Here is a 23,847-nt window from a genome sequence, read left to right on the forward strand (position 1 = left end):
TAAATTGTGCATTGCTCAACGGCTGTGCCAAAACAGAGTGCCGAGTGTACATTTACAACATGTGAACCATTCCATGGCTAGTGTTACAATCCCGAGCAATAATTATAGCAGCTTGCACAGACAAATAGAGGTGGGGAAGTTGATGGACAAAAAAGCAAGAAAAAAAAGGCTTCCTTAGTATATGCAATATCACATATAAATGGCCAGCAAGTCAATGCTTCTTGATGGAATACCATGAAAAGGGAATCACTGTGTTTTGTGCATTTAAGCTAAACTCAGAAAAAAATTACATGCAAGCTTTGTAAATGCAAAGCAATTCAAAAAGTTTGGAGATTAGTAATAAAAAGATTGCTGTATAATGTCGCAGGGTTTAATGAAGTTTCCAAGTAACTTCCAAAGTTCCTTGGGTGGTAACTACGTTCAATCGACCGAGTTATCTTGCACTAAGAGTAAATGCCCTGAGAAAAGTGTTTCCTGAAAAATGATTATTATTTAAGACATCATTATATGAACTTTGTACAATGCTGTAGATTTATCAAAGTCATACCTTCTCCGCCTGTGGGTTTCACACCGACATCAACAGCAGAAGCAGCTGCCGCCCTGCGTGCTTCCTCCTCCTGGCGCTGCCGCTGTTCCTCCATAGAAACGCGCAGTGCCTGTACAATTGGGGGGTCAGTACTGGCTTCAATAGTATCTTATGCCTGACAATCCACACAAAAATTGCTATAACAAAATACTGAAGAGAGGAAGAGCAAGCAAAATGAAGGCCTCGAAGGTTCGTCGAATAATCACGGTCTTACCAAGGCCAGTTCTGGGTCTGCATTTGGATCAACCCCAAATTCAAAGTTAGAGGTTCCCAAACCAAAACCAACTCCCTCTCCAGCCAGGATTGGCGAGCTGAGCAAAGCATCTGCAAGACTGGACCCAGGGGGAACAGTAACCAGATGAGATCCGGTGCCTTCTTTGCCATTGAGAGCATTGACAAAAGCTGTCAACTTCTCGGTGTTGTTTTCCTGTGGATGCAGATTACAAACGAGTAAGCCTCCTCTCTGAAAGGAAAACAGCAAAAAAAAAAATAGATTACTATAAAGCGAGTTCCTTATATAAATGAATCATGATCGTAGTGCCAGGAAATAATTTTACCAAACAATTTGCAATCCTTTCTTTAACACATCTTAAGTGTTCGATGAAATCACCCATCCACAACCTTGGTCTTTTATAGCTACATTAACCCTACCCAAGCCCATGTCTTCACAGATATGCAGTTTGTCCTTCCACTTCTGTGAATGAGAGTTTGTGGCTGTATCCATCTTGTTCACTCCCTGTGTCTTCCTCTTCCACCAATTCTTCCCCACATCCCATATTTCTCTAATTTCCCCTCTATTTTGTCACTCAACTCTGTAGTTGGTATTTCCCCAACACCCAATTATCGCTTTCTACTATTCTTTTTGGTCTGTTACATCCTGGTCCATTCTGTGTTCTGGCTCCTCCACAAGCCTCATCGATACTGGATAAAAATAAGAAGCAAATCAAATATGGAGAAATTTTTCATGTGTTCCAATTCCCTCCACCCCACAATCCCCAGATGGCCCTTCCCTTCCTCCTCATCGTTTGCATAAACTCCAAATATCCGCTTCCTCTCGGCACTCCTCACAGACTCCCCTACCCTCTTCTGATTCTCCCATCATCCTCATTTTTATTATAATGTTGCCTCCACCCCTTCATAGACACTTTAAATAAATCCATTTTAAAAACTAACATTACCATTTATAAGCAATTATATATATATTTTAAATGACTAAGTCAGTAAAATTTTACATCACAGAGAAGTTTACTCTGAAAATGATTTTGATTAACAAGATAGCTTGTGATTAAAATCTTATAATGGAGCTAATGTGGACCTAGATACAGAATATATATTGAAATATGTGGAGTGTGATTAGCGCTTCCCCGACCACCAAAGGATGTAAAATCCTGCACAAGCACACACTAAAGCGTTACCTCCAACCTGGAGGCTTCAGCTGGTCGACTATGTCACCAGGGAGAGATTTTATGGTCGATATTGGTTAAACATCAACCAGAGCCGCCTATCCGGATTTCAGGCTAATTTACCCTCATCAGGACGGCATACCGTATAAATAGCTCACCAATTGTGGCCACATTCGTCATTTAAATTTCAATCGTACCGCCTGGCTGTAATGGTGAGCATTAGCCACGATTTATGTCTCACACGGCAAGACCACATAATCCTCAAAGAACAGTGTCTGCCACACAGATGATTGTTCCAGTGAATGTGGTCTCACTATGCAAGACATAAATAATCCATAATATGTAACACATAAATAATCCATAATATGTAACACATAAATTATATATATATATATATATATATATATATATATATATATATATATATATATATATATATATATATATATATATATATATATATTGTTACAGCTGTGGAAATTCGCATGACACCATGAAGGGCCCGTAGGTGAGATATCTCTAAGTACATGTGTAGTTAGCCCAAACCCGTTGTATAGAGGGAATTTATGTGATTCATCCGGGCTGCGACGCTTTGAGTTAGCCATTTTTTCTGTTCTATCTTTATTTTGAACCAACCACGTCTCAACCGCCACACAACAACCACGCCACTGCCACCATCTACGCTCCCACATCATCGCATCACCACCATTCCCAAACGGCACCATAACCATCAAACCACCACCGAAAACCCTCCACCACCTTCACCTCTCTCCTTCTACGGCCATTCCCGCACCACCTGTGAACACTGAACGTCGGGCTGTCTCGGGCACGTTTGGCGTTTGGTGCCGAGCGCACCGAGCCGCGAGCGCAAATAGCGGCCTTTCCGAGGGAAAATTCGGATCAAAAACGCTACACGCCCACTTTTCCTCCGTCAAATTAGCGAGCACGGGGCTGCTTGGCCCCGCCTCCAGGCGCGTGTGTGTGAAGTCGATATACGCAAATTCTCGGATCAGGGGAGGTTCACACCCCGTTTCCTCCGACAAATGGGCGAGCCTGGCTCCGCCCCCGAGGTCATTCTGATCCGAATATTTGCATACTGGCTTCTCCTGCCCGCCTATAAAAAGGCGAGCGCAAGGCGAATTGTCAATGGGAGTGGGTCGAGTCGAGTCGGTCGGGTGAGGAGAGTGCGGAACTGAGAAGAGTTGCGGGAAGAGGCAAAGGAGCTCGGGTCCGAGGCGAGAAGGATGGCGGTCGGCGACGAGATTACGGTGTGGGGAATCGCTCGTCTTGTCGCGGGACCCAAGCCAGCCAACCATTCTCCTCCCCGAGGGCATCAACAATTCCCCCTTTCCCCCCGCGCTGAGATAGTGCAAAAGGGGGCCCCGTTCCCACCCCACTCCAAACGTCGTGCCAATGAAACCCGCCAAGAAGCACGGACTCGGAGCACAGCCGCGCGGCCACATTTGCGGCTCGCCCGCCAACGCGTCACGAGGACGTGGGCAGGACCCCCCCCCCCCCGGTCTCGCAGACCTGGCCGCTCCTCCAGGTCACGCGCACATTTGGCCTACAGGCCTGTCTGCCTCCTTGTCTATGAGGGTGGCTTCTTTCCTTTGCTTTTGTGTCAATGTGTGTTGGCGCCGTCTGCGAAGTAAAGCTGTATAAGTGTTGCCGTGTGTGCGCATAGTCTGTATTAACTCTGTGTCATTGTTGCTTTTATTGTTTTGGTTGCTTTATGTGCATTTTGACTGTATGGCTGTATATACGTGCTTTCCATGTGCCGGGAAATAAATGTGCATTGTGTGAACTGTTTTCCCGTTTCGCTTCGTCTTTTCCTAATTGAATCTCCATCCTGCTTCACGTAAAGGGTTCGTAGTGGGTGCAAAATGCCCTGTAAATAATCTGAACCGTCGAGGTCGAAGATAACACCGCTCGGTTATCCCGATAGTATGGAACGGGCCGCCCAAGCGGCTCGTGTCCGGAGTCGACCTGCGGCGAGGTACGATCGCCCGGTTTACCATCCGCGTGGGTACTTAGGTAGGTCGAGTTTGGCGAACAACCCTATCCTACCCGGGTGGCCGATTGGCACGATATATATATATATATATATATATATATATATATATATATATATATATATATATATATATATATATATATATATATATATATATATATATATATATATATATATATATATATATATGTTACGAATTTCCGCCTGACGGCGTGCGAACATCCGCTTTTTAACCGAGTCGTGGCCGTAAGGCCACCAGACGGACAATTCAGTCGCGACTTTCTGGAACAACGCCAAAAACCAGTCACGGGTGTGCTCCAAGGGCACACCACGGCCTAGTCAATATTCTACCCGCGCGCGACAGGGTCAATCGCCGTATTGTCGATATACCTAATTATTTGTGCGGGCAGCCTACCGAGAGACAGTACCTCAGCGAGGTCTGCTTGGACACGAACCGCTTAAGCGGTTCGTTCCATTCTGGTATAACCGAGCAGGGTATTATCGCGAGACCTCGCTGGACCCGATTATTTTATCGGCTATCAAAAAGCCCGCTATTATTCCAAAGGCAAGATTGCAGTTCAATTGTGGAAAAAGGACACAACGAGCGGGTGACATTTAAACAAGCACATTTATTATTTACACGTATATAATCAATCATGCAATGAATTGGCGGGAAGGGACAAGACGCGAGCAAGACAAAGCACTACAACCGTCTATTATTTATTATTCACAAGCACTTAACAACAGTTCTACTTGCAGGACACGGCGCCACAACTTTCACACAAATAAACAAGGAAAGACCCCCTCAAAGACAAGGGGGTCAGACTGGACCCGTAGACCTTTGTTACGTGTAGCTTGGCGGACCAAAGAAGTTCCACGAGACCGTTGCAGATTACCTCCACCTTCGTGGTGCCTCGATGGGGCGACCCGCGACGTCCCGTCCCCACGGCAGCTAGCGTAGCCGCGGTTGAGCCCAGGCCTTGCCAAGCGGCCGGGTGATTCGGGCCTCAGCCGGCGACGCGTTGAGAGGAACGAACGGGTCTTGATGCTCTTCCAAAGTTGATGCTCTTTGTAAGAACCCGTCCGTTCCTCAGCGATGCTCGGACTGTCCCGAAGCCCGATCACCTCAGATCGTTTGGCGCTGGCTGGCGAGCTCTCTCCGGCTCTCTCCACCGAAACGCGCAGGTCTGCGCGGCACAGCAGGTTTGGCCACGCTCTCAGCTCGCGCGTCGTCCGCTCTCCTGGACTTCTCCCCCAACTGTGTTCTCCAGACTCCAGACTCCAGACCTCACCGACTGACTCCACCGACTCACGACTGCGAACTGGCGCTGCGTTCGGCCTTTTATAGGGCTCGAGAGACGAGATATGACCTCCACTCTTCGACCTTCGACCCCCATAGGCCCCGCCCCTTTCTCTCTTTTGATCCGAATTCCGAGGTGAAGCTTCCACAGAGCGGACGTGCGCGAGATCACCAAACTTGCTCAGAGAGCAGATGTGCGCAAGATCACCAAACTTGCTCGGAGAGCAAACCCCCGCATGTGCCTGCAGCGATGCAGTTCGATGCGGACTCGCCGCGGCTGGTGCAAAGATGGCGTCGCTTCGGGGATGAAGGTGAGGCGATGCTATTCGGGTTGGTCTATTGGGGGAGATGCGGTTTAGGAGATGGTGGGGAGATGTCGTTGTTATGAAGGCGGTGTGGAGAGGGTGGTTGGTGGTTGACGTGGTGGTTGGTGGGTGGCGTGGAGAAGGTGGTTGGTGGTTGGTGTGGTGGAGAAGGTGGTTGGTGGTTGGCGTTGTGCTTGGTCCAAAATAATGATAGTAAAGAAAAACGGCTAACTCAAAGATCATAGCCCGTCCACACGGATAAATTCCCATTAAACAACGGTGGGGAAATCTAACTGAACACGGACTTATCGGCATAACTGAACGAAGGACCTATATGGTGTTCGGCGAATTTCCACAGCCGTAACAATATATATTTTTTTAATTTATATATATATATATATATATATATATATATATATATATATATATATATATATATATATATATATATATATATATATATATATATATATATATATATATATATATATATATATATATATACCAGCTACAGTCTGGGAGTTGCGGTCTGGGAGTGCAGAGGAGTCTGTCTTTTCTTTGTTCAAAAAGAGTCCCGTGGGAGTCCCGTGGTGGTAGGGCTGAGTTCGTGGTCTGAGTTCGTGGGAGTCCCGTGGCAGAGTTCGTGAAGAGTCCCATTCTGAGTCCCGTGTGCAGAGTTCGTGTGCTGAGTCCCATGAGAGGAGTAAGCTTTTTGCTTCGGAGAGAGCAGTCGTTCAGCAGGCCATCAGGTCCTGCTTGGCTTGAGGCCTTCGGAAGCTTTTTGCTTCGGCTGGCTCAGTGAGCTTCGGCTGCTGCTTTGTTTTGGAAGGAACTTGAGCCGGTTGTTCGGCTCGAGCTGCGAGTGGAGGCTTCTTCCTCTTCTTCTTGGTTCGTGGAGCTTTTCGTTCTCCATTTTGTTTCCCGGCTTGACGCGACGGATCGGCCTCTTCTTGGAGTTGGTTCCTTGGGGAAGCGACGCATCGACAGGAAGGATCGGCGCCTCGTCTCACGGGCACGTGTTGAGAAGCGCGGTAGGATTCGCGGGAGCTCGGGAAGGATCGCGGAGATTGGATCCAGCTCACTCTCGCTGGAGCCCGGGTCAGGACAAGTTGAAGACCACACGAGGTGGAAAGGTTCGAGTCAAGCTCTGAGTTTCAGCTCACCAGTCCTCCGAGCTGGAGCTCGTGATTAAAGGCCTCAGCTACCATTTCTTGTGTGTGTGCGTACGTGTGTCCGTGGGCCCGTCTAATAAGTAGGAACTGCTGTTAAGTGTAAATGACTGTACATAATAAGTAGACAGTTGTAGTTCTTTTGTCGTGCTTTTGTTGCTTGTATAATTGCATACATGTTTTGCCATATTTAATTGCACACGTGCTTTATTATAATAAATGTCCTTGTGTGAATGTAAACCTGCTTGTTGCGTCCATTCCCTCATTGACTGAACATTTCCTGTGTTGGGACTTAGAAAGCCATTGGTTTGCCGTAATAGGGGGACATTTGGACTGATGGTTCTCGGGGATTATGCCGCTTGGAATCACGCACGGACAAGCTCGCCTCGGCGGTTTGTTCCGTATGAGATCCGTCGAGGGTGGAATACCCCATAGTTGGATCACGTGGGTATTTAGGTAAATTGAAGATTGGCAATTGACCCTACCCGACGTGATCTGCCGATTGGCGTATTTCGGTTCTTGTACAAGGACCCGTCGCTCGGAGTTATCCGGGCATCGATCTATATTCCGGGCGATCGGTCGAGCCGACTTGACTTGCGGCTCCGTTCAGAGCGGTCTGTTGGCAGCTGACCCCCGGCCCGTAACTACATATATGTATATATATATATATATATATATATATATATATATATATATATATATATATACATACATATATATATACATACATATATATATATATATATATATATATATACATATATATATATATACATATACATATATATATATATATATATATATATATATATATATATATATATATACATATATATATACATATATACATATATATATATATATATATATATATATATATATATACATATATATATATATATATATATATATATATATATATATATATATATATATATATATATATATATATATATATATATATATATATATATATATATATATATATATATATATATATATATATATATATATATATATATATAAAACCATTACGTATATATAAAAACCAATTCGAAAACACCAGGGGGTTGACTCAGCCTGCCATCCTTCCGAGGTCGGCGAAATGAGTATCAGTTGTACTGGGCCCGGTGTATGCCCCGGTTAGAATAGGTGTACCATATCCCTGTGTGTCGTAAGAGGCGACCAGGGTTGCGTCAGGAAGGGCATCCGGCGTAAAAATCTATGCCAAATCATGCGGCCAACAAAACAAATTTCCATACCGGATTGGTTGAGGCCCGGGTTGGCGAAATGGAGACGGTTGATTCCGCTGTGGCGACCCCTAACGGGAGCTAGCCGAAAGAAGAAGATATATATATATATATATATATATATATATATATATTATGGTTCTGGGAACCGTATGCATTCAACATACAGTTGTCCTGAGTCAGTTATTCCATTGATATACGTGCAGATAGATCCCTACCTTTTGTCTTGCGGGACAGCAGGGAGTGTGTTACGATGGGCTATTAGTTAGGATTAATTAATCATTTTTTCCGCTTTTATTTTACTCCCTCCTTGTTCTGAGGTAAATTCATCTCGCTTGCTACCCTCGTTTCGCTGGCCACAGCATACCACCATCAATCTGCTGTATCCGGAGTCTCGTTTTCTGAGGCAAAATCCCGACGTTTCCAATGAAAGCTGCGCCACCATCCACCTTCCCAAACCCAGACACGCACGGCGTGGGCGGGCTGAACTAGCATCTGGCTGAAATCCCGCCCAGAAAGGCGGACCACATGAAGGGCCGGTCCAATCGGGATTCTCGGATCGGACAATGACGTCGGTTTCGCCATGGCTCCTCCCCGAGCTCCGGGATCTATAAAGTATGGAGCATTCGTCAGAGGAAGGGGTTTTGTTGTAGATCAAAAGGAAAAAAGTCGGTGGTTGTTGGTAGATTCAAAGGAAAAAGTCGGTGGTTGTTGGTAGATTCAAAGGAAAAAGTCGGTTGTTGTTGATTGAAAGGAAGAAGTCGGTGGGAGTTGGTTGAAAGAAGGTCAAAGGCGTGAGAAGTCGGTTGGAAAGTGGAGAATTGAAGGAGTTGTTGTGAAAGTGTTCCTGCGGCTTGGCTCTGCCGACGTCTCGCCTCAACGGCCTGCCAACTGTACTGGTCCTTGCTGACACAACCTCGACCAAGCCTCTTACCTGGTCCTGTCTTCTGCTCCATTCTCGGCCTTGGACTCCGCTCTTCTCCACTCGGGCTCCTGCTACAGACACGATTACCACTCGTGCAGCTGCAGACTGAATTACACAACTTTTGTCGGGTGCCACACCATGGAGCATCCATCCCCCGAAACGCTCAGGTACCGAGAAACTGTAACCTCAACTCCCTCCCTCGCTGCAAAAGTTACTTTCACAATTGGGTTTACTATGTCTGAGTGTGTGTCTGAGAGTGTTGGCGCCTGTCCGTTAGGTAAGCCTGTACAAGATCTTTTATATTGTTGTGATTGTTGCTTTTATTAATCTCACGTCAAGTCTGCACTGTGTCTGCTTTTGTAAGTTGCTTGTATAATTGTCGCACCCCACACCTCTCTCATCTTTCCCTGCATTACATCCCCAATAAACCTTTTGTTGTGCCACATGCTTTTCCTCGCTTATTGTAAATAAATAATAATTGTAGAAATGTTCCCAGCTCGCCTTTGTCTTTTCCTCCATTGGTCCAGCATGGTTCCAATCCAGGTTTAGCCGGGTCTTTATTCCCAACAATCCGTTCCTTCCAGCCTGTATGTCCTTGGTAGTGCCGCTCGGCTGCATCCGATCCAGAAAGGTGATCCGCAGTTGGTAGAGTGATCCGGTTCGGACAAGGAGTACAGAGGGCGTGGTTCCCCGGTGGTTAAACAGGTAACCTGATTCTAGACAGGAGGACCCCAGGTCATGCAGATGAGTTATTGGCGTCCATGGTCGGTTAAGCGACCCGCCACGTCACGGAATTATCCGTGAGCGACGGCCTACAATTCCGGGGAGTCTGGTGGGAATTGACGTAGCTTTCCCTCACCGAGTGGTCTTCTCACCCAACCCTGCAACAATATATACATATATTAGGGTGGTCCAAAAACAGCAAAAAAAAAAAAAAAATTCAGATGTTGTCTCCACAAGCCTTAAATTATTCCACTATGATTCAATAACACGCATAAAAAAATTTAAGTTGATTGGAGGTGATTTAGAGGTCGCTCCATATAACGACTTTTAGTTTCATGAGTTGGTTAAATTAGAGTATGGTCAGGTACGATTACTTCTGGATGTCCGAGGTGGAAATGGAGTGCATTTTCGAACTCAGTGGGGTCGATTTACTCTAAGAAATGTTTAGACAGACAACAAATTAATTATAGATTAGAAAATATCGAAATGAGTAGGATTAGTTACTCAACTCCAGTAATAATAAATCTTGTTTTCGGTCATATTTCGAAATGGTAGTGAATTCAATGTTGGTGCAGGCATTTCTTAGAGTAAATCGACCCCATAGAGTTCGAAAATGCACTCCATTTCCACCTCGGACATCCAAAAGTGTCCGTAATCGTACCTGACCATACCCTAATTTATTCAAGTCATGAGACTAAAAGTCGTCATATGGAGCGACCTCTAAATCACATCCGATCAAGCTAAAAAAAAATTATGCGCGTTATTGGATCATATTAAAATAATTTTAAGCTTGTGGAGCAACATTCTATTTTTTTTGACTTTTTTTGACCACCCTAATATATACATTAATTGTTACAGCTGTGGAAATTCGCAGAGCACCATATAGGTCCTTCGATTAGTTATGTCGATAAGTCTGTGTTCAGGTAGATTTCCCCACCGATGTTTAAAGGGATTTTTTCGTGTGCCGGGCTGTGATCTTTGAGGTAGCCGTTTTTCTTTTGCTATCGTTATTTTGGACCAACCACATTTCAACCACCACAACCGCCTTCAGAACAACCACCTTAACCATGAATGCCCAACCACATCACCCTCACGACCACCACAAAACGCCAGCCACGCCGCCATTACGACAACCACCGTAACCATCACCACGATTCCACCTCGGCACACGGTTGCGAGAAGCCTGGCACTCGTTGGGGGAGAATGGACGACGGACTCATCCCCTCCCCCCCCCAACGACAAACTCTGCGAGCGGAACCAGACGCAATGAGGGCTATGAAAAAGGGAAAGAAAGGCCCCGATCCAAGAGAAAAAACACCCTTCATCTTGAAGGTTCACGCGCGTGCTGGAAGAAGGGGCGGGAAGCGAGGGCGGGGCACCTGGGCTATAAAGCGGGCATGTGGAAATGTCGAGTGGGAGTTGTGGAGGTCTGGAAGCAGAGTCGAGCTACAGTCTGGGAGTTGTGGTCTGGGAGTGCAGAGGAGTCTGTCAGCCTCTCGTTGGTCGACGGAGGGGTGGTGGAGTTGGAGAAATCGGAGCGCAGCCAAGGCGCGCGGCCTGCCATGCCATGCCTAACCATGGGTCGCTGGAGAGGGGACGGCGAGGGTCGCCCTAGCGAGTCACCATGAGGGTGAAGGTAACCAGCCCGGCCTCTCGGAGCTTTTGCGGTTCACACAGCTCCGCGATTCATAAAGACCCCAAGAGGTCCAGTCTACCCCCCTTGTCTTTGATGAGGTTTTTCCTTTGTTTCTTTGCATGAATGATGTGGCGCTGTGTCTACTAAGTAGCAAAAACTGTTAAGTGATTGTGTAGAATGGTTGTAGTTCTCCTGTCATGCGTGTTGGCCTTGTATAATTGCATATGTATTTTGCCTTGTTTAATTGCATTTGTGCATGCCTGCATACATGCTTTATTATAATAAATGTCCTTGTGTGAATGTAAACCTGTTCGTTGCGTCCTTTCCCTCCATTCAACTGCCGTATTGCATTCGGAATAATAGTTGGTTTTTAAATAGCCGATAATAGAATCGGGTTCAATGGGGCCTCGCGATAATACCCCGCTCGGTTATCCCAAAACGAAGCGAGCTGCTTAAAGCGGCTCGTTTCAAGCGGGCCCGGTTGAGGTACAGTCTCTCAGTCGTCTGCCCGCGCGATTAATTAGGTATATCGACAATTCGGCGATTGACCCTGTAGCGCGGGTAGAGTGTTGACTAGGCTGTGGTGTGCATCCAAAACACACCCGTAGCGGGATTTCGGCGTTTGATCCGGAAAGCTGCGACTAGATTGTCTGTTCAGTGGGCAAGAGCGGCCGCCAATGGCGAGAAGCGGTCATCCGCACACCAGCGGGCGAGAATCTACAACAATATATACACATATACTTGTGGGGACACCATGTGTTTTATAAGTCATCAGCGTTTTTCCACTGTTGTACAATGGAAACTGGAACAGATAATCTGTTTTTGCGACCAGCTAAAGGCGCTGTCACACCTTGACGATTTAGCCAGCAATGGCAACGTATAAAAATGTATGTAAAACGTTGGCGTTCGCTGAAATTTTGATGTTTTTTTGTAAGTTTTGGTCGTATTCATAACGTGTTGGTTGTATGGATAACATAATAGTAATGGGCACAGAACGTTTCGTTGTCTTATAGATAACTTATACCAACGAATGTTTAGCCTGTTGTCAGCGTTCACAAGCTATGCCCAACGATAGTTTAACTTAGGCATAGCACGCTGCACGTATCGCTGACGAACTCGTGGCGTAGCCTGTTAAAAACCTGCCGCACGCCGATTTAAATCATAACCGCCTGAAAATTGAAAGTGTCAACCACGCAGTCACACCTTGACAATTTAGCCAGCGTTTGCCGACCTATGAAAAATTTGCCGAACCAAGCTGGCACACGTCGAATACGTTATGGGTAAGTTGTGTATACGTTAAGAGCACGCTGAAAAACGATGAAGTATGCCGTCATATTTTGTGGTACATCTCGTACGTCGTGAAATTTCAAGCATGCTGAAAATTTTACGACGTACTCGCCGTATGCATATGGCTCACACGTTCCGCTACGCTGGGAATAAGTTGTAGGCACGATATGTGATCGTTGACGGGAATCGGTCCAGGGGTGAGAGAAGCGACCCCCGATTCCCTCCAAATTACGAGCAATTCAAATTAACCCTTTAAGAGAAGCAAGATGGCGTCTCAAGGCGAGCGGGAGCCGGGGGTATTAGGTATGTGTCGTCATGTAGGATCCATGGCCCAGGTCGGTTCTTTTTATAATTATAACCCCACCACTAACTGTGGTCAGTGGGAGCGGCTTGAGCACGAACTTTGCCGGCAAACGGAGTCGCACAATGGCAGCACGGAGCGGGCTGATATTAATGGCACAGCACGAGTCGTGAGCTCCCAGTCACCGGTTCAAGGCACGTGGTCACGGCATGTGCCATGGCAGGCGTGGCAGGATGACTATGCGAGCATTGGCAGGCTTCAGGCACAATTGGGGGATGTCTTGGAAAAGGTGAAGCGTTATGAAGAATATATCGAGGAGGTGCAACGTGGAGTGGACGAGTCACAACGGCACGCAGACGCGCTTCAGAAAAATTACGTGTACGGGGGGACACAGCGATTGGACGATTTACTGGAATGAATTCGGTGGCAAAAACATGACTTGGCCAATAGAGTCGACAAATTACGTGGGAAAAAGAATTTGGTAGTGTTTTATACCCGTCAGTTGGAATATGCGAAGAGCAAACTGAACAAAAGAATAGAGGAACAGCAGATTGGTATCTCCCAGGAAAGGAAACAATGGGAGGAAGAATGGAAAACCGAGCTCGAAAAGAAACAAAAGGAGCACGACTTGGAAGTAAAACAATTAATGGAAAAATTATTGGAGCAAGCAAGGCGGTTCAAAGAACTGGAGGAGAGAGTGAGGGAAATACTGTTGGAAGAGAAAAAATGTGAACACGATGGGGAGTTGGAACAATTGAAGGAAGAGATAAGAACAGGCAATCAGGAAAGAGAAAGCCTAGAATGGAAGATAAAAAGAGGAGAGAGACAGCTCGAGGAAAGGTCGGAGGAATTGCTGGAAAAGTCAGAACAGTTCGAAGAACTGCAGGGAGAATTGAGGGAGGAAGGAGAAAGGAAAACAAAGCTCGAAAAGGAAAAACGCGAACAAGATGGAGAATTGGAACTACTGAAGCGAGAGGTAAGGGCAAGCCAGTTTAAAAGAGAAATCCTGGAAGGGGAGATTAGAATGGGAAAGGAATGGCAGAAAAAACTAAATGAATACAGTAAAAAAAAGGACGAATTGAGGAGGGAAGCGGTGGAAAGAAGAGATGAAATGAGTGAAGAAGCACGCATATTGAGAAAGGAATTGGAAACAAAAACTTCTGAGATACTGAAACACGAAAACAATGAAAGAGGATTACAAGACGAACTGAGGATGTTAAAAGAGGAAAGGAAGAGAACAGAGAATGAAACGTTAAGGAACCACACTGAGCAGATTGAACAATTCGAAGCCAAAGCAAAGTCGGAGTGTGCGGAGATGAGAAAGGAATTGGAAAAGAAAGCTTCTGAGTTACAGAAACACCAAAACAAAGAGAGGGAATTACAAAACGAGTTGAGGATGGTGAGAGAAGAAAGAACGACAACAGAGAATGAAACGTTAAGGAACCACACTGTACAGATCGAACAGCTGGAAGCGAAGGCCAGATTAAAGAATGAGGAACAAGAAAGAGTACTGAAAGAACAAGGAATGAGACAGGAGAAGGAAATCAGCCAACTGAAGGAAACCACGAGATTGCAGAATGAGATGCAAGAAAGAGTAATGATGGAAGAACGAATCAGACAGGAGAAGGAAGTCAGCCAACTGAAAGAAATAACGAGATTGCAGAATGAGGAACAAGAAAGAGTACTGAAAGAACAAGGAATGAGACAGGAGAAGGAAATCAGCCAACTGAAGGAAACCACGAGATTGCAGAATGAGATGCAAAAAAGAGTAATGATGGAAGAACGAATCAGACAGGAGAAGGAAGTCAGCCAACTGAAAGAAATAACGAGATTGCAGAATGAGGAACAAGGAAGACAGTGGAATAGGAAATACAAAGAACAAGGAATGAGACAGGAGAAAGAAATCCATCAATTAAAGGAAACTGTGAGATTGCAGAACGAGGAACAAGAGAGACAGTGGAATAAAAAACTGAAAGAGTATGAATTTGAAACTGAACGACAAAAGAAAAAAAATAGGTTGGAATACGAGGAGAAGTTGAAGGAGCAAGGAATGAAGCAGGAAGGAGAAATCAGGAGATTGAAGGACACAAGGAGATTGGAGAGGGAAGAACGAGAGGAACAATGGAATAGAAAACAAAAAGAACATGAATCTGAGGTTGACCAATTGAAAGAAAAGCTGAGGCTGGAGTACGAGGAGATAGACAAAGAACAGCGAATGAAACACAAAATGGAGATGAACCAAATGAAGAAAACCATGAAACTGGATAAGGAAAGACAGGAGAGGAAACGAGGAAGAGTAATTAGACAGCAGCAAATGAAACACAAAAAGGAGGTTAACCAAATGAAGAAAACCATGAAACTGGAGAAGGAAGGACAGGAGAGGAAACGAGGAAGAGTAGTGAGAGAACAGCGAATGAAACACAGGAAGGAAATGAGCCAATTGAAAGAAACAATGAGATTGGAAAACAAAGAGCAGGAGGCACAGTGGGAGAGAAAACAACAACTATATGAGTGTGAAATTGAACAACTAAAACGGAGAGCGAAACTGGAGTCAACGGAGATTGAGGAGCTCCGGAGGGAGAACGAACAGCTAATGGGGCTCAGAGAGAAAGAACGACTCAGATGGGAAGGAAAAAGGAACCAGGAAGAGACAGAAATAAGGAACAAGGAGAGAAAATGTATAGACACACGGGAGACAAGAGACGAGGTGAAAGGAATTGCGAGGGAGAGAAGAGAACAATTAAGACGGAAAGCAAGGATGAGGTACGCAGAGATCGTGAAAGAGCAAGGAGTGAAAAACAGGGAAGGACGGGAGCGATTTAAAGAGAAAGCAAGGTTGACCTACAATAAGATAAGAGAAAGACGCCAGAAAGAAGCAGAGACCAATAGACAGGAGGGGACAACAGAAACTTATAAATGTATAGAGACACGGGAGACAAAAAAAATAGAGGAGAGACTGCATGATAATGACAAGACTAGAGACGCACACACACACACACACACAGAGGTAGTGGAGGATAATGGGGGTGAGCTGGCGGACTGGGTAGAGACCCAGTGCGAGCACCTGGATGGCCTCCTCCAGGAACGAGGGGAGGGAGTATGCACCCTTGGGGCGAGTCACGACCAGGTGAGTTCGGTCGTGTTTTGCGAGGTTGAGGGGACGAGTGCTGTGGACGGGTGCACGGAGAGCTTGGGGGGTATAGAGGCCCCGGAGACCCTTGTGGGGACATGAATCCCCAGTGTGGTTGTCCCTGTGTGTGTGGTGCAAGGTGTGAGTGCGTCCCCGTGTGTGGAAGCGACCCCGTGTGTGAGTGGTGTGGTGGCGATGGTGCCAGAGTACGTGCTGCCCAGCACGCCGTGTGTGGATGAGGCACCGTGTGTGGAAGAGGCCGTGGGTGTGAGTGAAACGGCCTGTGTGGATGAGGCACCGCGGGTGAGTGCCCCCGCGTGTGTGAGTGAGGCCGTGTGTGTGGATGAAACGGCCAGTGTGAGTGAAGCACCGCGGGTGAGTGCGGCACCGCGGGTGAGTGCCCCCGCGTGAGTGAATGGAGCACCACGTGTGAGTGGTATGGGTTATGCAAGGGAGACTGTGTGTGTGAGAGAGCGGTATGTGAGGGAGATGTCGGTTGGCATGCGGGAGCACGCAGCCGCGTCTCCCGGTGTGAATGTAATGGTATGGAGTGTGAGTGTCGTAACACGCAGGTGTGCGTGTGTTGAATGGCGACGACGACGGCGACAGAAGAAAGAAAGCCGGGTAGCGGCTGTAGTTGTTTCGGGGACCGTGCCGGGTTCACCCAGCAGTGAGCACGAGGTCCGTGCTGTGCAACGCACGAGACCCCCACGTGCTCGCTTGCGATAGTGAAGTCCCGGTCCGGAAACGCCAGCGGTGGATTTGCCGATCCCGCGGACGGACAAAGTCTAGGCAGGATTACGGATTTGGACCGGACGGGTTCTCCACGCGATCGTGTGTGTTAAGCTCCAACGGGCAAAGCACATGTGTTCGCGTGGGGAACCCCTCGAGACGTGGGGCTTGTGTTTTTTTTTTTTATGCGCACGGTGACGTCATGGCTGCACGTGGGGTTGGAATCCGGCAGGAGGGGTATCCCTGCCGGATGGTACCGTCCAAGGAGGGACGAGGAACACGTGCAGCTGCATGACGTCACGGGCAGGTGCAAAGTGCGCGAGCTCCGAGTTGCCGCGCTGGTGCTGCGCATGAAAAAAAAAAAAGCAAGCCTCACTTTCGGGTGCACAGGATTCCTGGGCAAGGGGTGGAAGACCCCCTTACCTAGGGCACAGGATGGAAACTAGTTAGGGGGAAGGGTTAGCTTAGTTAGACCGACTTCATGGGGCAGGGGTAAGTCCTCATGGAGTCCGTGGAATGGATTAGGTAGAGGGATTTAGTCAGATTTAGGTTGGGAAAATGGATTAATGGGATTATTTTGGAGACAGAGACAGACTTTGAATGTGTAGTGGGGACGTAGCTTAGCTACGTAGTGTTAAAAGGAACGTGCTGTAGTTTAAGGGACGACGTGGGAGCACGAGTTAGTTAGGGGATGTAGTTAGAAGAATGGCAGAGTTCAGCGGTGAGTGTGTTGAAGAGTTGGTGAGTTATGATGTGGAGACATGTTGAGTGAGTGAGGCCAGCGGGTCTGTGTGTGTGGAGGGAATGGGGAATGCATGGTGCGATGAGTGATTGGGGGGAGGAGTGACTCCCGCCCAAGGGACCCCCGGGGTCAGAGTAAAGTGAGTTAGCTGGGTTAGTCAAATTGAAAAATGGAGGTCGTTTTGTTGTTGGTGGGAGTGTAGGCTCGAAACCCGTTTGGAGGGGTGCAGGAGCCCTGTTGACGGGCTTGGGAGCGTGGCTGCGAAAGGTGAGTATCGCTGAGTGGGTACCCCGGGCACCAGGCTAGTCGGCCGTGGTAGGCCAAGGGCCCATGGGGGGCCGGGATAGCGTAGTGGGCACGGGTGCGCCTGCTTGGTGCGGGGGCCCGGGGCGACATTAGCCGCGTGGGCAGTGTTGTGGGCACGGGTGGCCCTCGGAAAGGGGCCCGGGAGGCCAGCCTGCCACGTGTGCGTTTCAGGGGAGGTGCCATGGGGGGCACTCCCCGGTGTTAGGGAGCTGGTAGGCTCGGAGGCAGTGTAGTGCCCGGGGGTGCCATAGCGGGAGAATCGGCAGAGGGTCGTGCCTGCCAAAGGGAGCCACGTGTCCCAGCCATGAGACCGTGTGAGGGCACGGAGAGAAAATTGGGGGGCGAGGCCCGAAATTGTGAGGACACCAACACAGGCGACGGGAATCTGGGTTTATAGAACCAATAGTTTAAGCGAGAGGCGCTTGTTGAAAGCCCCGGGGTAGTTTAACAGTTAAATGGTTAGGGTAGATTAGGAGATGTACCCCTCCGCACCATCCATCCCCTCGCTGTCGTTGTGGGCCGCTGGACCCACTTTGGTTATAGATCGCCGAACTCTGGGGAGGCCATTCTGAGGCTTCGTTGGGCCTCGACACAGGACACTAGCTCTCCCTTGTTCCCCTCCGGGAAGGGAACGTAGGGGTTGGGAGTAGGCTAGGTGACAGAATAGGTTAGCCGAACAAAGACGATAAAGGGGGTTAGGGGACGATTTATAGTGGGGAAGTAAAATAAAAAAAAATAATAAGTTGGGGCTAAATTGGGGTTTGACAAATTAAGGGAGTGGGTATGTACAGTGACAGGCAAAGGCGATAGGTTGGGAGGGAGACAGGTAGGTAGGTCCGAGCCGCCTTCCAAGTGGCCAGCACCACCGCACTCCCTCCACCAACCTCCACTGAACGGCAAAGGCTGGCCAACTTCATCGGCTGGCCGTGTTTTGCTTCAAAGCGGAGGCCGGCCAACTTCATCGGCAGCTGTTGTTTTGCTGCGAGGCCTGTGCCGGCTGGATCATCGGCAGCTGTTGTGTTGCTGCAAGGCCTGTGCCGGCCGGATCATCTGCAGCTGTGGTACTTCAAGGCCTGTGCCGGCCCACTTCATCTGCCGGCTGGCTGTTTTTCTGCAAGGCCTGTGCCGGCCAGTTCATCTGCCGGCTGTGTTTGCCTGCAGCGGCCTTCTTCTGCGGGCTGTGTTTGCCTGCTCACCTTTGCCATGCCATGCCCACTGCCCATGTTCACCAGCCCCGTTCAATTTTGCTTTGCCCCCCCCCTGTTCATTTCCATGTGCGCCAGGATTCGCAAGGCAACAGTTTGCAAGCTGCGAGAACTGCCCTGTTGGCAGCGACAACACGGGCCTGCAGTGGCGGCCCGTGCACCGTGTTTGTGTTCATCCATCCATTCGTTGTGCTCATTGCGTGTGCCACTTGAGCTGGCACGGAGACTGCGTTTGTGCAGCCCATGCACCGTTGTGGTTCACTGCGTTCAGTTCAAAAAGGGAAGGCCTTGGACTGCGTGTGAGCAGTCAGCCACGTTCCCTGTCACCTGCATTATTTGAGTCAGAGACTGCATGCGAGCAGCCTGGCTCCCTGTTAACTGCTTTTCTTTTGCAGAGTTCATTGATCCTGGGCCATGGTTTAGTGTAAAATTTGTAAGTTAAGGTTAAGATGTACTGTAAATATGAGTGCGCCCCCGGCATGTCTGTCCTAGCGCCGGCAATTTTATTTAAGTCGTCCGTGTGAGTGAGTTTGTTTAGGTAGTTACGCAGCCCTCAGGTTATTTATTTTGGGGACACGAATACCATGAATGTCGCACTCAGGGATCCGTAGGTAAAATGTACTAGGGGAAAACTACACATGATGGCACACGAAAATTTGACGACTCGGGACGAGTCTGTAAAAAGGGGAGGGGGTAGTGTTGTGGTTACCAAATTCACAAACCACCATTCAGGTCCCTTAGGTGAGATATCTCGGTAAGTATATGTGTAGTTAGGCCCAAACCCGTTGTCGAGAGGGAATAAATGTCATTTATGCGTGCTGCGACTCTTCAGGATAGCCGTTTTTCTTTTACTATCTTTATTTTGGACCAACCGCCATTATTACCACCACCAACCACGTCTCAACAGTCGTCACACATTCAACCACCCACCACAATGCCGCTTCACCACAACAGCCACGACCTTTACCGTCACACCTCGCAACCGTCGCATCGCCACCGTTCTTGCGCCGCTTGTGGGTACCAGTATTGGACTCGTGCAGGGCGCGCGCCGAACAGCGTGTACAAAACCACGGACTTTCCGCTCCAAAAACGGATCAAAAACGACTCACGCCCACTTTTGTTCCGTCCAATCGGTGAGCAAGGGGCGATTTGGCCCCGCCTCCAGGGCGTTGGAGGGCGGTCGCTATATGCAAATTCATGGATCAAAATGCATTCACGCCCACTTTTTCTCGGGCCAATGGGGAGCGAGGTGAAAGGTCGAAGGCAGGGGGTCAAAGGCGAAGCCACGGAGCTTATATAAGCGACCGCGTTCGTCAGTCGTCGTGTGCGTTGGAGTTGAGTGCAGTTGGGAAGTTCGCAGGAGGAAGAGTTCGGAGTTGGAGTCGGAGCGAAGAGGACGGAGCTGTGGAGAGGCGGCGGCGGCGAAGGCAGACGAGGGGGTGCTCGCGTCGGTGCCGGGAGCTGCACACCAGGGAGGCCGACGGCGCGACCTGGTCGAGGTGGAGACGCTCATCGCGGGACCCGAGACAGAGTAAAAATCCTCCTTTCCCCGAGCATCAGCAACCCCCTCCTGTTTCCCCCCGCGCTGAGATAGTGCGACCAAGGGGGCCCCCTTCCCACCCCCTACCAGACACTGTCCGCGAGGCCCGCGGAGTTGGGGCACCATCGCCACTTCGCGCCTCATCATCAGACGGGTAGGCCCGACACGGTCTCGACCCCAGGCCCGCCTACCCCCTCATCCTGGAGGGTGGTTCTCTTTTCTTTTGCTTTGGGAATGTGTGTTATCGGCGCCGTCTGTGAAGTAAAATTGTATAAGTGTTGCCGTGTGCTCGCGTAATCGGTATTAGATCTGCATTGTCACATTTGCTTTTTGTCTTCTTTTCTATGTGCTTTTAGTGGAATTGTATATGTGTGCTTTCCGTTCATCGCGAATAAATGTGCTTTATGTTGAACTGTTTCCCGCTTCGCTTCGTCATTTCTCTCATTGAATCCTCATCTTGCTTCACGTAAAGGGTTGGTAGTGGGCTGAATACGCCCGATAATTAATCGAACCGTCGAGGCCGACGATAACACCGCTCGGTTATCCCGATAGTACGGAACGGGTCGCTTAAGTGGCCCGTGTCCGAAGTCGACCTGCGGCGAGGTGCGATCGCCCGGTCTACCCTCCGTGTGGGTACTTAGGTAGGTCGAATTTGGCGAGCAACCCTATCCCACGCGGGGGCCGATTGGCTCGATTGCGGTGAGACCGAAAGGTCCACCCGTGACTGGTTCCCGGCGTTAGTCCGAGAGGGTCACGACTGGATTGTCCGTCCGGTGGGCGACGTGCCGCGATTCGAGTTACGTGGCCGTCAGCACGCCGGCGGGCGCGAATCCGTAACAATACATATATATATATATATATATATATATATATATATATATATATATATGCATATTGGCACATATGTCATATGACCATATGTCATAACAGACATAACAGACAGACAGACAGACAAGCATATCGACGGAAAAACTGATAATAAGGGTAGAACAAATTTCAAAAAAAAAAATTTTTTTTTTACATTTTCTTTTTTTTTTTCGAATTGGATCGACTACCCAATATAAACGAAAAATCATGGTGAGGCGGTGAAGCCAAGAGTCAGTCCGGGAAGCCGTGAAAATAAATATAATCACTTCCCTATTAATCACTTCCTCTGAATGTTAATTCCCCAAGACTCCGAAAGACCCAAAAGACCGAGGACCCAAAATACCCAGATAACCAAAAAAGTCCCCAAAGACCTCGAAGACCCTAAAAACTCTGAAGACACAAAAGTCGCCGACGATCCCGAAGACCCAAAAAGACCATTACACAATTTAGACCCCTTACACCCTTCACACAGATTAGATAGCTCAGACCCTTAACCATTTAGACCACTTCGACCTTCGTATATTACAAATTAATTTCAAATAAATATAATATCACCAATATTACAAATAAATTTGTAGAGAAGAAATGTTTGCATTATGATTAGTTTAAATCATGCCAACACAGTAAATCTGTGACATCAATCTCTGTAATGACATGTGGAGAGGCAAGCGCAGCGAGCTGCTCCACTCTAGTATGAATGTATGATATATGTATATACAGTTTACAATATATATATATATATATATATATATATATATATATATATATATATATATATATATATATATATATATATATATATATATATATATATATATATATATATATGCTCAAAATTGGTCACTCGGTGTTTTACATCACAAAAACTCTACAGTGTTATCCATGTAGACAAAATATGCAGAACTATGTCCCCAAAATGTTTTTCCAGGTGTCGTGTCCCAGAAAACAATTTTGTGGAAAATTCTATTTTTGTTGCAATTTGTAGCACAAACACATTGCAGTATGTTCCAGCAAGGCCAAATATGGTTACTGTATGTCCCAATTTCTTTTCAAGTGTACATTGTCTCAGAAAATGTCACTGTGTAAATATCACCACTTTAAATTGCCCGGCGGAGATGGGCACAAGTGTTGATGCTCGTACATATAAATAAGTAGAGGATGATAAAGTTCTGATGCCAAAAATATCAATCTGACAAATGTGGCAACAAAATATGAAAATGTATTGGAAAAGCATCTACTTTAAGGGATGCATGCACATATCAACACGGGTGATAAAGAAGTAGCTGAAATTATTCAGTGTGTCCTGCTCATGTGGTGATGTCAGAGGGTTTAACCTTTAGTAATGCACAGTAGGGTAAGAGTGAAAAGGAAAATAAGTGGCATTCATGTTGACACTGTGATTGAGCAGGAGCATCTTTCATCAGCAAAATACGAGATTGTGCAGGCAGAGGCAAGTCAACAAATTAGCAAAAACCAAAGCTTACCATCACATCACTTAAATTAGGATTTAAAGAGAAGTCTCCATGCTGCCAATGTATTCTTAAAGGAAGAATTACACAGGGCGTTTTGCCGTTGCCTTCCCAGCCATCATCATGGCCGACCATAATCGCCTATTCTTTGATCAAGACAGCAAGTGTTTCAATATCCACGAGCAATCAATATTGGCAGATGAGTTGCCAGTCTAAAGTCCCATCGTTAATACAGCACACTTTTTTGATGCAGCACCATGTTTGTAAAAAGCTAGGAATTAGTTTGTAATCATGTCTAGACTCAAACTCAGACTAGAAACCAAAGGTGAGTGTATGTACCACAATGAACTATCAAGCCAATCCAGATTTCCCATGCGACATCGACATGAATACCGAAAGTTTCCATTGGATCGTCACGAGAACAATTCTGTAATATAATCACCTCTTCTCCAAAATTAATGGCATCCACATTTACTTTTTCCTTCTTCAGTCGCTTTGCAAGTTTCAGCAACTGCACTCATCAGAAAGGAAAATATTTTTTTACAAAAATGGTAAAACTCTCAAAACAAAGGTCATCAATTCCACACCAATTTAATCCTGAAGAGTTTGGGAAATTAAAAATTAGAATAATTTTACATCAGAAATTACAGGGGGATATGTGTAGACACAGGCCGATATAAATAATATGAAAACAAGCACGTACTGTTGTACACAAAAACGTTTCTACAACTTGCGAGATCCAGTCACATGAGAAGGAAAACCTAGTGTGGCAAAAAAATTTTAGAAACGTAAAAAGTACCATGAATTTTGAAATATCGTGTGTGTCTGTGAGCAGGATATCTCAAAAACTTATGGAGGCTTTGTACGAACCTTGGTTGACAATTTGGGTGTGTGACAAGGACAAATTGATTCAGTTTTGGTGAGGATCCGGTTACGAGAATTTTAAGTACTGTAATC

The 23,847-nt window shown here is 47.0% G+C and overlaps 1 protein-coding gene across 2 annotated transcripts in view; it reads right to left on the reverse strand.

Moving 5' to 3' along the window:
• PSMD4 (proteasome 26S subunit ubiquitin receptor, non-ATPase 4) overlaps positions 1 to 23,847 on the reverse strand; it is a 75,700-nt gene that overhangs the window by 29,645 nt on the left and 22,208 nt on the right. The window contains exons 5-7 of one of the 2 annotated variants that reach the window (XM_085848414.1): positions 23,333 to 23,401; positions 801 to 1,013; positions 548 to 656 (exon numbers count right to left, since the gene is read on the reverse strand). In XM_085848414.1, the coding sequence (XP_085704540.1) occupies positions 548 to 656; positions 801 to 1,013; positions 23,333 to 23,401 (391 nt within the window). Of the gene's footprint in view, positions 1 to 547; positions 657 to 800; positions 1,050 to 23,332; positions 23,402 to 23,847 lie in introns of both variants that reach the window. The other variant, XM_085848413.1, reaches the window with a different exon arrangement.

Source organism: Eptatretus burgeri, chromosome 12 (assembly GCF_056783735.1).
Source record: "Eptatretus burgeri isolate ZD-2024b chromosome 12, Ebu_testis_v1, whole genome shotgun sequence".
NCBI lineage: Eukaryota > Metazoa > Chordata > Myxini > Myxiniformes > Myxinidae > Eptatretus > Eptatretus burgeri.